General features: G+C 33.7%; 1 protein-coding gene across 3 annotated transcripts; it reads right to left on the bottom strand.

Moving 5' to 3' along the window:
* Window positions 1-3,995: 3,995 nt before the first annotated feature.
* On the bottom strand, window positions 3,996-10,910 carry LOC18105787 (two-component response regulator-like APRR1). Of its 3 annotated transcripts, XR_008057477.1 has the most exons (7): window positions 10,080-10,910; window positions 9,381-9,542; window positions 9,150-9,283; window positions 6,745-6,912; window positions 5,872-5,986; window positions 4,244-5,734; window positions 3,996-4,138 (listed from the first exon to the last, which is right to left on the bottom strand). XR_008057477.1 is itself a non-coding variant. In XM_024586586.2 (6 exons), the coding sequence occupies exons 1-6, from the start codon at window positions 10,267-10,269 to the stop codon at window positions 4,788-4,790; spliced, it is 1,716 nt and encodes a 571-aa protein (XP_024442354.2). In that variant the 5' UTR covers window positions 10,270-10,910; the 3' UTR covers window positions 3,996-4,787. The 3 variants fall into 3 exon arrangements, 2 of the variants coding, with proteins under 2 accessions (XP_024442354.2, XP_052303532.1); XM_024586586.2 differs by having other exon boundaries at window positions 3,996-5,734; XM_052447572.1 differs by having other exon boundaries at window positions 3,996-5,734; window positions 5,872-5,959.
* Window positions 10,911-16,567: the final 5,657 nt, after the last annotated feature.

The raw sequence follows: 16,567 nt of genomic DNA, 5'->3' as shown, positions 1-16,567 counted from the left end.
CTAGGGATATAAATTAGGGTTTAACATAAGCAAGAGTAAAGAGAAAAATCAGTTTTTTTTATTAAAAAAAATCTTTTTATTTCCTAAAATACAAATTTCCATGTTAGATTAACTGTCATTTTAATGCTTGCGCGCCCAAAAAGTTTTATTTTAGTGAATAAATTTTAAACCTCTGTTGAGAAATAACTTTTGTAAATACCTAAATTTGAAAAGAAAACAACTAAGGCGTTGACGGTAGAAGAATTTTCATCAAAATTACGCCCACGCAAATTATTTCTGAAAAAAAATATAGAATTATGAGAGCTTATTGTATATTTTTATACAAGGTTTGCTGTTCGTACGTGGCATGAAAATTCAACCACGACCTAGCAACTTCTGGCCATGGCCTGGAATGGCCCGGCCAGATTTTCTCAAGAAAAAATCATCCAATCAGCAAACATCAAAATATCTCTGCTTTGGGAGATATCAACATCCATTCTAGTTTTTTTCAGAATTTATCAACAAATTGTTGCAGAAAATTCATTTTAGTACGTAAACACATTTTAAAATCAATATCTTTCAAATGCATAAATCCAAAAGTACTGTAAAATCCAAGACTTGACTTCTATCAAACACCCTGGATGAGAAGAATTCAGGAAGAGACAAATGAGAAGAATTCAGGAAGAGACAAATGGTTACGTAAAAGAAAAGATGCTATCACCCCTTAAGCGTCCTACCTAAGGCAGGCTGCATTGCTGATTTTGTCTAAAATTGCTAAGAATTTGTTCTCCTTTTTCCCTTTTTTTATTCCTCCTTTCATGTTCCTGACTCTGGCGTCACTGAACAATTCCTATGAATATTTCCAACTCTGGCGTTGGTAAATATCGCACAAATCCAAAAAAATACAATACTCCTGACTCTGGCGTCAGTGAATATTTTCACAGAAACTGAATTTGAAGAAGAAATTTTCTACGTCATTTTTTTCTTGTTTATCCTTTATTATTATTTGCTCTTTTTTATATGGAAGTAAGAAAAAACATTGCACCACATATTTGCATTTAACAGTAATAGTCCACAGATTGAGCACATCTACAAAAAATACAAACACAAAGAAAAAAAATAAAACAAAGTGCGAGGTGCCCACAAATAAATCAACGAAGGCCCCAAATATTTGTGGAATTTTCTGGTATTGAAAAGGGGTTTGTTTGGTCAAATATCAAATTAGAATGGGCATAAAAAGTATGGCCAAGGCATAAGGGTGTGTTTTGCCAAACATACCCTTAGCAAACACAATTTAGGTCGGCTAGGCCTAAAGCCCAAACCCGACCCACTTTTATTTTCTTTTTGGGCTGGATCTAGCCCAGCCATATGTGAAAGGTTCACGCATGCATGTAATAGTAATCAGTTAATTATTTTAGCAAGGAAGGAAGGAAACCTACCTAGGCGTGCGGCTACTAGAGGCAAAGTTGAGGGAGACTGGGCTAAAAAAAAAGGGTTAAAGGGGGCGGCGGCTAGTATAGGGTTCGCCGCCCCTTTTTTTTTATGTTTCTCTCATTAGGGTTTCTGGTAATGGCCTCCTCTTGGGGTCTCTTCTTTTAGGGTTTCTCTCTAGTCGTCCCTTCTTTCTACATACACTAAGATCAGTATTTATAGTACAAGAGTCTCATCGTTTGCGAGAAGTAAAGTCTCAATCAAACTCATTCTTTTTTTTTAAGTTCGAATTAGAATCGAATTCGAAAGCAGACAACTATCATTATCTTGAAGGTAAGGATTATCTTGAAGATAAGGATAGGATGGCAAAAGCACATTGTAGTCCCTAGTTTCCGTGCAAGCTGACAAATCACATTTTCATCGAAATAAATCTCTGATCTTTTAATTTTACATTTTAAACCCCGTAAAAATTAAATTAAAAACCAATGGGCTAAAATTAGGTTACAACAACTGTGTTGGAGGCACATATATACCAATATACCTAACTATGATCAGTTGTGACATAGTTGCTGGAAATGCCAAAAAATATGAGAGATTGTATAAGGACATTAAGATTAAGTCAACCATTATCATATCTAGTTTGGTTTTATTGAAGAGATTTAATGATTGATAAAAGGATTCCTTCTCAAGAGCAATTATGGTTGGTTGGATGGTACTCATTAGAGTTGGTTGTGACCATCTAATAATGTTGTTTGGGTCATAGAAGAGATACGCAAAAGACTGTGTTTGAGGACATTAAGATTAAGTCAACCATTATCATATCTAGTTTGGTTTTATTGTAGAGATTTAATGATTGATAAAAGGATTCCTTCTCAAGAGCAATTATGGTTGGTTGGATGATACTCATTACAGTTGGTTGTGACCATCTAATAATGTTGTTTGGGTTGTAGAATAAATACACATAAGACTGTGTTTGAGGCACATATGTACCAACATACCTGACTATGATCAGTTGTGTCATCGTTGCTGAAAATGCTAAAAAAATAAGAGACTGTATAAGGACATTAAGATTTTGTCTAGATGCAGTTTTATATTGTAAAAATGATTTAGATGATAAAGAGTCATTCCATGGAATGTCTAATATTGGTTGTTCCACACAAACATACGATGATAAAAGAATATTAGGTACTTCACAACCAATAAACTAGCCTTTATTTGTTGCCTATACTGATCATTCACTAATCAACCATTATTTTTTTAATCAATTAAGTTACATAATTATTTTTTTCTTTTCTAATAAGAAGAAACTATTACTAGAAACTAAATCCTGAGCAGCAACAACTTTGCAAAAACAAACAGAATATGGGTTTTTCAAAATTCTAAACCTTAAGACATACATATTTATTCCAAGCAGCACCACACAAGAGAAGAACATGAATTAAATGTAAGAAATATAATTAAAATTTATAAATAAAGGTAAGAATTGAAAGAAAGATAACTTGAATACATTAAAAAAAAAAATTGTATATGTAGTAGGGTTAGCCATCTTTTCCAACTACAGAATGATATATTTTTATTTATATAATATTTGATCTCATCTAAACATGTAATTCTAATATTATATATGTAACTTTTGTCAGGTAAGGTGTATAAAATCTTAATACAAATTAAACTTTTTATTGCTGATAATCACATGAATTATAACTAAACTAAATCACTTGATTAGTTTAACTTGTCAACGACTCATGCTCCAAGTGGGAACTTTCTAGTCATTTACGTGAATTCAAATTTTATATGATAGATCTCTTTTCTTTGGTCAATGACTCCTAATCTCCTACTTTCTAATTTTCTTGGTCGAACAGGATTCTTCAAATTTGATCAATTATTGTTTTTCCCTTTTTAAAGATAAACAATGATTGTTCATCTAGTTTAAACATAAATACTTTTTTTTAATATAAACAATGATACATTAATTTGCTAAAAGGTGGATAACTGAAAGATTGTAATCATGCACTAATGTGCAAACTGAAAGTAATTTATGCTGTTTGATTCGCTAACGCATTCTAGGGATATAAATTAGGGTTTAACATAAGCAAGAGTAAAGAGAAAAATCAGTTTTTTTTATTAAAAAAAATCTTTTTATTTCCTAAAATACAAATTTCCATGTTAGATTAACTGTCATTTTAATGCTTGCGCGCCCAAAAAGTTTTATTTTAGTGAATAAATTTTAAACCTCTGTTGAGAAATAACTTTTGTAAATACCTAAATTTGAAAAGAAAACAACTAAGGCGTTGACGGTAGAAGAATTTTCATCAAAATTACGCCCACGCGAATTATTTCTGACAAAAAATATAAAATTATGAAAGCTTATTGTATATTTTTATACAAGGTTTGCTGTTCGTACGTGGCATGAAAATTCAACCACGACCTAGCAACTTCTGGCCGTGGCCTGGAATGGCCCGGCCAGGTTTTCTCAAGAAAAAATCATCCGATCAGCAAACATCAAAATATCTCTGCTTTGGGAGATATCAACATCCATTTTAGTTTTTTTCAGAATTTATCAACAAATTGTTGCAGAAAATTCATTTTAGCACGTAAACACATTTTAAAATCAATATCTTTCAAATGCATAAATCCAAAAGTACTGTAAAATCTAAGACTTGACTTCTATCAAACACCCTGGATGAGAAGAATTCAGGAAGAGACAAATGGTGGTGGAACCCTGAACCTGGATAAAGAAAATACAAACAAACAAACGATTGAGTCAACGCAATGGAAAAACTTCAACGATTGCTTCACTTTTTTTCTTCTCTTTTTTTGCATGGAATTGTACCTCCGTACATGTTCTTCACCACAGACCTAGTCAACAGATTAGCAAATCGATCTGCCCGCCTCCATTGCTGCCTGATTTCAATTTCGTCAATTACACCATGCCAGAGTAAGGATAGCTTATGTACATGACATCTACCCACATAAATGGGTCTCTTGGTCACGACACTACAGAAATTGAACTGAGGACGAATTTTTGCATGTCCCAACATTCCTTCCAAATTTGAAAAAGGCTACCTACCCAGACCTTTGGGATTTGAACCACAGGGATAGTAAAATCAGAGAGCTTTGCCCTCATGCATGCACAATCTCATAGTGATATCCTTTATCAAATGCTAACACTGATATGCCTTCAGAATCTTGCAGAAGAAGTGCTCCCAATATATATTCATGCACTCGCAACTTGATCTCATCTGTCCCTCAATGAAGCTCACACAATCATATTCAATGAAAAAACGAAGCATCATTGGCAGACTTCGGACTAATAGCTTAATAAATGAAAGGGATATTAAGAAACGCAAGGAACCTCATTTGTCAGCAACTTGACATTAAGATCCTGAAGCATCATCCTCAGGAGAAGAATCCCTTGATGCTTGCTCATCACCGTCCTCTTCTTCATCTTCATCATAATCCGTAGAAGCAGGTTGCCCATTGAGATCCACATTTACACCATTTACCTTCCTCACAAACTGTCCCCGCACTCGAGGCCTCCTTTCAGCAAGTTTTTTCCGATTAACATACCTTATCTTCTTATCAAAACAGCGCTCTTTTCTTTTCTGTCTAAACTTATTTAATGCTGCCTCTCTTCTATCTACTTTATTTAGTTTCACATCAGCTGACGTCGAAGATCCAAATGATGGCCATGACGGAGTGGTAGGCATTTGACCAGGTTGTAAGCATATACTAACAGGGTAATAAGGAAATGATGCCATCCCAGACATGTGAGGTGGACATTGGGGAAGATGATTGTATCCAGGAAGCATGGCTGAAGTTCCAAGGCTTTGCAACTCATGCAGGTTCTTTTGATAGAGTTGTGCTGATGATGACATCATAACTTGATTTACAACACCTGACATAAAATATGGATACACACTTTGTGTTGATAAACTTGACGCATCTAATTGAGGTTCATTCGTTTGATGCATAAGCACCCGATCATCCTTGAAATTTCTTTGGGGAAATTCTCTTGACATAGGAGGGGTGCAAGATCTTTCCAGAGAGAGAGAGTCAGGAATGCTAGAACTGCTACGGAAGTCATCTACTTGTGAGTGGATTTCCAATGCCTCCCCATTTTCTTGTAAATGGGCATCATTAAGCATTTGCTCGCCACATACTTGAAGTTTCTCTTCCATCCTCAAATTTTGATTAGTATTGTCCTCAATAAGAGCAACTCCTTGGGAATTGTTTTTTACCGTGCTTGGTTTGACATAAGTGAAAAAGGCAGAGGACTCGCCAATCTTCAATTCACTCTTCTTCGGACCAGAAGATAAATGTCCTGAATATTATTCACCAAAGTGAGACTTAGAACAGAACAAACATTGATGAAGTTAAGCATTAAATATTAGGAAGAAAAAAAACTGAGAGCTGGTCTCAAAATACAGAACAGAAATTATCAAATTATGCAAACCTCACCTGTTCGGCGGTCACTGATCCCTGGCACATCAGGTCGATATTTCTGTGGATCACCAGGAGAAGGCTCGGCAGCGGCGGCAGCAGCAGAAGCAGAAGCAGAAGCAGCGGCAGCAGACTAAGGTACAGACAAATGTCAAGCTTGGCACATCAGAGAGTATCAAAAGTTTCAATGACAATTTTGAAACGAGATTTTGGCTTACATGAACATTTGAGCAGAGAAATGTTTAGTGTAGATACTTGTTTATAATGTCTTGGTCAATTATGATACATGCTTCAAATTCAAGTTTTCAAGCGAGCACCTATGTAATGTAATTATTTGGCAAACTACACACAGAAGTTGCGGGTATCATTTTCTCCTCCTTATCATATTCCCCTCCAAGTTGCAGGATCTTCTATTTCCTTTCCTATTGTTCCCCATCTAAAAATGTTTTTGATCATGCCAATTGCACATTCAGAGAAACAGGTTCCAATTAATAACTACTGATACCTATAAACACATTTGCACATATTGAAATAACTTGCATGTGAGTTGCTTTTCCATTGTATTTCATTTTTTAACTTCATAAAATCTCCTCTGAAACTTCATAGAAATGGAACAAGTTTAACTGCTTTGTTCTGGAAGTGAGTAGATGTGCTGTTTGCACCTTACAATTGCACAAAAATTGAGTGGTGCAGACATATAGGTTAGTGAAGTCATTGCACATCTGAAAGTTACTATGTAAAGGACTAGTGGACAGGCCCAGTGCACATCAAGATTCATGGTAATATATATTTCACTAAAGAAAATGTGTATTCATCTGTAGGAAAGAGATTTTACTCCCACTCTGTACACTTATTTTGAGATGCCAAACTTCAGGTGCACATTATACTGACCTCATCTTCCTGATGAGTTGACATCCCCATTTCAGGATTGGTGCTCCTACGAGACAGGTCATCCGTGTCATCTGAAAACAGCGTAGTACTGTTTGTATTAGCATCACTAGGATCTGATGCAACCGGATCAAAGTCATAGTTCAAGATGTTCTTCTCCGCCAATCCAAGCTGCCAACACAAAGATATTTATGAGTACCTCTGAATACAGATAGATATTTGCTTGCTGTCAGTGAAGTTTTTAAAAAGAAAGTATGGAAAATATGCAAAGACAAAATCAAGAAGTTTAGGTCAACAAACATCTGACACACATGTCAACCAGGCCTTCACATAAATATAACACTGCACTACAATCCACTTGAAATTGAGCACTAGCTAATGCAAGAACAAGCATGAAAATGTCCTTGGACAGACATCTGAACAGAAGCAGGTAGGTCATCTTCACCTTCTCACCAAATAAACCCAATAAACCTTACTATCTATTCTTAATGCTAAACAGCGGGGCTACATGAAAAGAGAGCTCGTGGTCCAATAATTCTGCACAGCAATCACTAAGAAACAACAACAACCAAGCCTTAATCCCAAACTAGTTTGGGATGGTTATATGGATCCTTTTGTGCCATTCCGCACAATAATACACCAAATCCACGTCGATCACCAAGAAACAATGACTCATTCCTTGCACCTACTAATCACCACAGTTCTACAAAATGATTCTGCTAATGAGTAGAAAGATCCCCAAACATAGATCCAATTGGCAATCAATGTAACACTGCAGGTCACTAAATATTATCATGACATTTACGCTGCATAGATAGTTTATCAATTTGGGGCATATTAAACAGTCCATTTTCCCTTATTTATTAATTTATTTTTATTTTGCATGTGTGGAGAAACTACCAAATTGGATATCAACATAGATAAAGACTCAATACACACTTGGATAAGGACTGGAGGCCCAGAAGGATTAGCCAAGGCCATGTGGCGTGGTCCATGGTTAATCTTTGGTCTTATGGAATGCTTAAGGAAGATTTGGCTTTGTGAGATCAAATCACGGTCCATTAAGGTTGACCTTGAGCCACCTTAATCTTTCTTGATAAAACTTAAGAATGTAGACATGCTTCGCTCCACACACATGGCATTCGTCCAGTACACACTGAAAACTTGGCATAATCCTAACAAACAAGTAATCTCTGACACAAAAAATACCCCATCTCTTACCTCATTTAGGATCCTTTGGCCACTCCTTCACTTGAAAGTGTCTCTCTCACCTCACATTTTCTCTCTATTCTTTTGGCGAATTTCTTCTTAGATTGTTGCGCTTCCTGAATATTCCCAAGACACCCTCTATTACACCTTTTCTCTATCTCAGCATTGCTAATATACAACATGATGTGATACCGGGATGGTATGAAACTCGCAAGTTAAAGATAACTCACACGAAAAAAATGATTCCTAAGAGTTTAATGTTAGTACTACATTTAATGTTTTTTTATCTCCAGGTGAGTTTAATGTTAGTACTACATTTAATGTTTTTTTATCTCCAGGTGTCTTTTTTATATGTTGGTAACGATTCAAGATCAAATCTTTTTTAAGAGAGGGGAAATGATGAGAATCAACATGCAACACTCCAAGATCCATTACATGTGCTGATTGGACCTATTACAAGGGAAAATGCCAAGAGGATAAAAATAGCAATTAAAGGGTTGATTCATGACATTTGAGTTAGGCAAGCTTCGAAAACTCCTTCTAAGATGATGGTAAGCATAAAGTTGAGATCATATAAAGTTGAGATCATAGGAGGATAAAACCTTAATCAATGTGATCCAAGCACATGTTGGGGTTATTTAACATGGACCACATATGCAGATATTTAACATGCACAGCATATAAGGATTGGGCCTCATTAAATACAAGCATGGGCTTCAAAGTATTCTTATTTAGTTTTGGATTTAAATAGTTAGTTATGTGGATTTAATTTAAATCTATTAGCTAAATTGGGTTCATTTTGTAAGTCATTTATAAGTAGTTGAAATAACATTGAAAAGGAAAAGAAATTGCCATCATTAAAAATTGAACAACATGACTGTACTTCTTCTTTGGGTTCTTCATTGAATTTACAGAACTTATCAAAGATATTATCCTTGTAGCGTTTTAACCATATACCTTTGGTTCTTCGTTCAAGGAATTATTGGGTCAAGGTTTTCTAATTTAATTTTAGTTTTCTTGGATGAGTATTTCAATTCTTGATTATAGCCTCTAAGATTTAGCCTTTCGAGTTCGCATCACAACACTACCTCACCAACTCACTCGTATGGACACAATGCACAGTCACTATATTAGAAAGAAAGAAATTCAAAACTGGTTCAAGAAAAAGAAAAGAGCTAAACAAATAAAAGAAAACAAACCATGTGCCGCCTTCTCCACATGTGTGTCCACAGGTTCAAGAGCTCATTAGTACGTAAAGGCTTTACAAGATAGTCTGCCGCTCCAAGTCTCAAGCACTTTACAACAATTGAGACCTCATCCTGTGCCGACATCACTAATCAAACAAAAAGCTTTTCAATACTAAGGACCTATATTGAAAATAGATTTTACCACAACTGAGCTTAGAAGTAAATTTAAAGAGATAAGCTTACTGATCACAGGAATACGCCGCAAGTCTTTATCCCGCATGATATACTTCAACATTTTCATGCCCTTGGTCATTGGAATGTCAACTTCAGAAAGTATAATGTCGATTTCAGGCCCCTCAGCATTTAGTGCATCAATCACCTGCCTAGCCGATCTCACTGATGTAACTGTGAAGCAAAAGGAATACAGGTTCAGTGCACAAATTACACATTATCTTCAAAAACCAATATAGCAAAGTAGTGGAATTATTGAACTTAAAACAGATGTGGATACAATAAATAAATGTTGAAAAAATCATTAAAAAAAAATGTAAATGAAATCACAGTCTCAAAACTGCCAAATTGTTAGCATTCTACCAAAGTTTCTTCACAAAATGAAGTGTAGGTATGCAGATAAGAATTGATATTGAAAATGCGGACATAATAAAATAAGCTATTTAGCAAACAACAATATATGTAGTTGGATTTCCACCAGAGTTAAAAATAATTCTTGGAAAAAAAAATAAAGAAAATACAATGTTTCATATCAATTTTAAGCAAATGTTTTTCATATCCTTCACCCAAAATAGCAAAAACCAAATATCACCAAGGGGCCATAAATCATTTTCCTCCTTATGGCTTAAAATAATAGCACTGGTTATACATCTTCATAGCATTCACGAGAAGGAAAAGTGAAAGAAAAAAAATAAAATAAAAAAAGATTACCTTGATAAGAGCACTTCAAAAGGAGAGTGAAAACCTCCTGAGAGCTCTTAGCATCATTATCACATAGCAAAATCCTCACTTTGCTTCTATCAACAAAACCATCTCCTGCTCCTCCTCCTCCTACACTTTTACCATTACCACTCTCCTTCATGTGCCCGCTCAAATTTTGCTCATCTACCTCTCCCTCCATATCTCATCAATTCAATTTGTCTTTTTCTTTCAAAAAGTAGACAATATCAATTGAATAATAACACACTAGTAATACCTCACCTCTTCTCCTTCTGATTGAGAATTTGAACACAAATTAGGGTTAGGGTTTGGATTATCCAAATTCCTAAGTGACGACGGTGATGAAGAAAACACAGCAACAAAAACTATTAATTAATAGAAATATTTTCTCTCTTTTTTAATTCAAGCGCATGTTAGCCTCTTTCCATAAAGTATGTCTGGCTGACGGTCTTGATCGAGGATTTATGTGAGACCAGGCCAGGAAATCAACGGCTCGATTTGGATCACCGGACATACGAAACCCAAAAGCAAACCAATCTCTCCTCTCCTCTCCTCTCCTCTCCTAACTCATGCCTCTTTCTTTTTACGCTCAGCTCTTTCTAGTTTTATTTTTTTTTTTTAAATGCGTTAATGGATATAGGTTAGGGTTAACATGCGCCGGGGAGTACAAGAGAATATTTTGTAGTGAAATGAATGGATGAGATTGCGCAGGTGAGTGGGGTTGATTGAGCATATAAGCGTATGTTAGAAGGGCTGGAGACGTGGCATGGTGGAGAAGACAGTGGAGAGAGAAAAAGGGTAATGAGGCAGGGGGTTTCTTTGCTTTCTGGATAGTTTGGTAGAGATATAGAAAAGGCCACGTCATGCGTAAAATCTAAAAAATATCTTTTTAAAAAAGGAAACCACGAATCTATATTGATAGATTTTTTATTGCCATTTGCCACCGGGTTGACGTGTGTGTGTGTGTGAGAGAGAGAGATGGTAAAAGATTAGGGCAAACGTGATGGTAACCAAACATCCATTACTTCACGTGTTCTCTTCCACTCTCAGTTAAGGTACGTGTTTTTTTTGTAATGATGATTTTAAAAAAACAAATTTAATTTATTTGTATGTTTATCATTAAAAAAAAATTAACAAAAAAACACTTCCAATAACTTAATTTTTATAAAAGTATTTTTTTAAAACGGAAAATACTTTTCAAAAATTTATGAAAAATTTAGAAATATTATATTATTTTTTTATTATATTAAATGCGGTCCTCATTTTTTTATTGTTATTTATTTAATTTGAAATAATTTATGAAATTATAATTATTATTATTATTTTAATTTTTTTATTTTTCAACTTTTTTATTTGTTAGATTTGATATCGATATCATTATACAATAAACACATTTTGAATACTTGGCTTAATTATGGATTCATAAATCCATTCAATACCTGTAATATTCGTGAATCCTCTTGAATTCATCAATCACATTTAATCTTTTCAAAATGTTTGATATGTTATTTTCGATCCTTTGATTTCTAGTGATTTTTTTTTCACTACCAAATTTAATAGTTTTACTAATAGAAATTTCCATCAGTATTTACACTCGCGGTCTGTTAGTAAGTATTTTACTGACGGGCTCACGAACGAAAACAATCCGTTGGAAAAACTCTTGTCGATAATTTTTGGTATGTCGGTAATAAATATACCGATGAATTTACAGACAGACAAAGTGTGGCAAAAAGAAATTACTTGCTCCATTCCATCAGAATTTTCCTTTGGAAGTTTACCTTATAACCGACAGAATACCGTATGCAATTCCGTCAGTGTTTTTCTTTGTCCATCGGTAAATATAACATATCATCAACAAAATATCATCTGTAATTTTATCAGAGAGTTAATTGTAGCAGTGGTATTTGTAGTAATTATTTTTCAACTATCTGAAATATACCGACAGAAATGTTCCATCGATAACCCATTAGTAATGATTTAAAATATATTTTTTAAAAAATATTTTGAACAGAAGTACAAAAATAAATTAAAATCACATAAAAATCAAATATATAAAAAGAAATTGAAAACAGAGGCGACGTTAGAGGAGGAGGAATAAATCTAAAACAGAGTCAGCATTGAAGGAGGAGAAGGAGGAAGAGGTTGGTCGTCGCCAAGACTGTAGGGCCAATAAGGAGGAGCACATAGATCACCTATGTGTAATCTCTTCTCCATTACCACTCAGCGAAGTTCTTCATAATATGTAGTGAGCCGTTCATATTTTTCATTGTATGGGTTGTCTAATCCTGTACTTGTTATTCTAACATCGCCTCGAACTCGAGAGTTTGAGTGCTTGGAATCAATTACGAGCATCCAACGATCAAAACATTATGTCCACAAGTTCTCAACCATAGTGTTAAAGAGTTCGTACACTCGATTTCTATCGAGCCCACTAGATGATCCTACCTCCAACCATAAATCTAGATTGAAATCCAGATGGGTCAAAGAATCGTCCTCGTATCTCTCCTTCAAGCGGATGTTATATGTATCCTGGAAAGAAAAAATAAATTCATCAAATTGAAGGAAATTATAACTTAATAAAAAAATGATTGAAAACCAACATACCACAAAATGTTGAGCTTAGCAATCCATGAACTATTATACCCATTTTTGGCAATCATCACTTCACACATGCATTTCAACAAAAGGTTTCATCAAACTTGGTTTGCGTCCAAGAACCGTAGCCTACAAAATAAAAATACGAATGAAACGGAGCACCCAGTGTGTGTGGTAACGGAACCGTGAACACGCCGGTGTTGGTTCTTCGTACCGAACTGTGACCGTGGAGTGAAACACGCGGACGTCACGTGCTGAATATAGTCTACCCATACAGCCTTCAAGATATATGGCGGTCTGAAATCCTTCCAACCCGCCATGTCATTCCAAGCTGAAAGCTCGCTTTCTCTCACATATTTTTTTGCTTTCTTTAGCGCATCATTATCATTCTTAAATATCAGCTTCCAGTTATATCAATTACAACTTGTCTATATCATTTTTCAATCTTAACATATTTATGGCTCATTTATAAGTATTACATCATCCTTGAATACCCAATACCATTTACCACTTCATACAATTTCTATATTATTATACATTTTGTATTACTATTTATCATTCAAAGCAAGATTTACATATCTTTAACTAATTGACATTTTCTATCAATTCAACCTACATGTTTTTACCTAGCTCCTTCCATTATTTATGACTCATTATTCAATATTAAACATATGCTCATCAATTTGGTTTTGACAGCCATAATTTACACTTGACCCCGTATAACAAACTCTTTCGTTACGATCAATTTGATATGCCCTTATATGTAGCATCACATGATTTCATATGCAGTTAAATCAATAATTTCACATAACTTCTTTAGTGTTTATCTCGTCCTTACTTGTGAGATTAAGTCACCATTCTCTGACTGGCCTTACACAATTCATTCATATTACCCTTCATTCAATGGCTAACCAATCTTTTCATTTGTATATACTTTTATTCCCAATGACTTATTATTCATTTTATGACAAACTAGTAATATCGGCTCAACTACGAATCCAATGTTCTTAAGGTAACATTTAGGTAAGGTAAATTAATAATAATTAAACATATAGTTCTTCAAGTACCACTTAATTAGTCAAATTGAAGTAATTAAGTGGTACTCCTTCAAGAACACAATCCATTCCATCCCGATATTGAATTTCCAATTTTCACGCATCGTTATCGTCCTTACTATATTTGTATTCTTTATAGAAGTTATGATCCTTAGGACATCTAAGTTCATAATTGTCACTTAGGTCATTATTATTATGACTAGCCAAGTAACACCCTTAATTTCTTAGTTATTGATCTTTCTATCACTAAGTATCATTTCCTCTCCTCGATAACCCTTTTCGCGGTCGACTAAACATCATATTCCTATCCTTTATCACTATTTTCTTGGTTAACAACTATTATATTCCATTTCCTTAGTCATCGCCTTCCTGATTACCAAGTATCACAATTCATTTCCTTAGTTACCAATTCTTTTGGCTACTAACAAACCATATCATTTCCTTAGTTACTATTCTTATAGATACTAAGTATCACATTATACCATTTCCTTAGTTTCTATTATTATAGTTACTAAGTATCAAATCATACCATTTACTTATTTTTATGCGTATACATTAATGGAAATAAGTTAGATATATTTAAGTGATAAAATGTATACCCTTTAAGCATGAAAACCATGAAAAATCTGTTTTGCTACAAATTTGATTGTCTATCTAGGTTTAACACAAACCATTCAATCGGTTCATAATGGTCGGTTCAATCGGGTGATCGGTTGATGATAAAAAACAGAAGACAACTACTATGTGAATAGTACCTTTTTGAGATTTTAGTTAGAGACTATGTTTTTCATCTAAAAGTTGGACAAACATATATATTTTGACTCATAAAATATATCTTAAAAATAAAATTTAAAAAATTTTATTTTCTATGTGAACCGGTTGATCGGTTTATACAACTGAATTAATTGGTCGACCAGTTGAGCCAAAGGATTGATAGTGAAGCTACTTCCTAAATTGTATATTTTTAGCTCCTCGATTTATTTGTGTTTTCGGCATAATTTTTACATGGAAAAGTTCTAGCAAAGAAAGGATTAAAAGAGAATTTTAGGAAATTCTCAACTTGGATTTTAATCGGTCGAGCTATTACTCGATAGTATATATAATTATCCCTATTCAAATAGATTAAAAAAACTCTAAAACCTTAAACCTGATGATCTCTCAAAACCCACTCACTCAATCGTCTTTTTAAGTTAATTCTTGAAGATTCAAATGACATAGCACCTAGGAAACATCAAAGAGAAGCCGAGTCGCCCAGCAAAAAGGCAAATGATCCAACTTCTTACGAAGGTGACAATATTTAAAGATTTCTAAGTTCTTTTTCACATAAGTCAATTGCTATAGAAAGAGGTTTAAAAAATGATTAGTATGCCTTTTCTATTGGTTATATTTTCAAAGAAATAGGTTTGAGTATATTGTTTTACAAAAAAAAAACCCACTTATCCTAAGCTACGATTTTATTTATTTATTTATTTATTTATTTGCTAATATGAGGATTGGTATAGAACCTTAGATAACTAGTAGCTTACAAGAGAAACCCATTGAATTCAATTGTTAAAAACTTGCTGATATTTTGGGTATTACGAATGATGAACCTAAAGTGTTTAAAATTAAGATAATTCCTATAATTGAAGTATTTGTGTATGATGAAGCAGTAACTTTGCACCCTAGTAAAAAAAAACTTTGCTCTAGGATCCTTCATATAATCATTGCACACAATATTTTTCTAAAGAAAGGGCATTATGATAGTCACATTTATGGATATGTGCCTATTGATGGCATGATTAAAGGATGTCAACTTAATCTTCCATTTATTATAATGAAGAATATGATCATGACACATGATTAAAAGCAGAAATCTCTTCCTTATGGTCAAGTTTTGACATCTATATTTAAGTATTTTAGGATTAATTTAACAAATATGGATATAAACCTATATTCTAAGCTCATACAGATAAATAATAAGACTTTTACTAAGATGAAGTATATGTTGAATGAGGATGGTGTTTGGGTTCCTACAGACCAAAGAGGAGCACATGTTGAGGAAGAGAATGATGCCAAGAAAGAAAAAAACATATTATTGGTAGTTATGATTAGTTTAAAGCGATGTTTGAGACATCACCAATAACTTTCTCGTTCTAAAAAGGCTTCTACGAGTCCTTAGACATCTAGGACGAAAAACTGCCTCACATACCTTGAGACGAATATGTGTCACATTTGAGAAACTCAATCGTACATAGTAGCTACTCAAGAGGAAATGGTCGAAAAATTAAAGTATATCAAAAGCATGATGTCAAATCTTCTCTCGCTATCCACCACCCTAAATTTTCTACTGAAGCATATGCATATGAATTGTGTTTTATGTTTTATGTTTTTATAATTTATTTCTCCTTATAATGGATAATGTATGCTTTTGTAAATTATGAAAAAAATTTCTTATTTATAAATTTCTAAAGAATATTTGCTTATTACCTCTCAATTATGCATTTTTGGAGTAGAATAGTGAATAATTTGCATGTATGTATTCCATTGCAAAAAAAAAAAAAAAAAAGAGATACACTTAATAACATATGCACATATTTAGGGGGGATAATTTTGATTTTCTTAATGCATAAGTTATTATTAAATAGTGCTATTTATTTGCATTGCTTAGATTGTGCTAAATTATTAAGATTTTCTATTTATTGCATTGCAAAAGATAGAAGAAAACACATCTTAATATCTAAGCCATCTATTTATTGTCATCATAAAAAGAAAGAGATTGTTGACCTTTAGAGTCACACATTCATGTTTTTATATATTCTAATGATAATAATAAAATGAAAAACAGAC

The sequence above is a fragment of the Populus trichocarpa genome, chromosome 15 (genome assembly GCF_000002775.5).
Source record: "Populus trichocarpa isolate Nisqually-1 chromosome 15, P.trichocarpa_v4.1, whole genome shotgun sequence".
Lineage (NCBI taxonomy): Eukaryota > Viridiplantae > Streptophyta > Magnoliopsida > Malpighiales > Salicaceae > Populus > Populus trichocarpa.
The sequence above is the reverse complement of the archived record's forward strand: the minus strand, read 5'-3'. Positions and strand labels throughout refer to the sequence as shown.

Excerpts from the sequence above, each read along its gene's own strand:
- LOC18105787 (XM_024586586.2), bottom strand. The coding sequence starts at position 10,269 with ATGGAGGGAGAGGTAGATGAGCAAAATTTGAGCGGGCACATGAAGGAG. Across the intron at positions 9,543-10,079 it reads TTTGAAGTGCTCTTATCAAG|TTACATCAGTGAGATCGGCT; the intron begins GTAATCTTTTTT and ends TTTGCTTCACAG. Across the intron at positions 9,284-9,380 it reads GCGGCGTATTCCTGTGATCA|TGATGTCGGCACAGGATGAG; the intron begins GTAAGCTTATCT and ends TTGTTTGATTAG.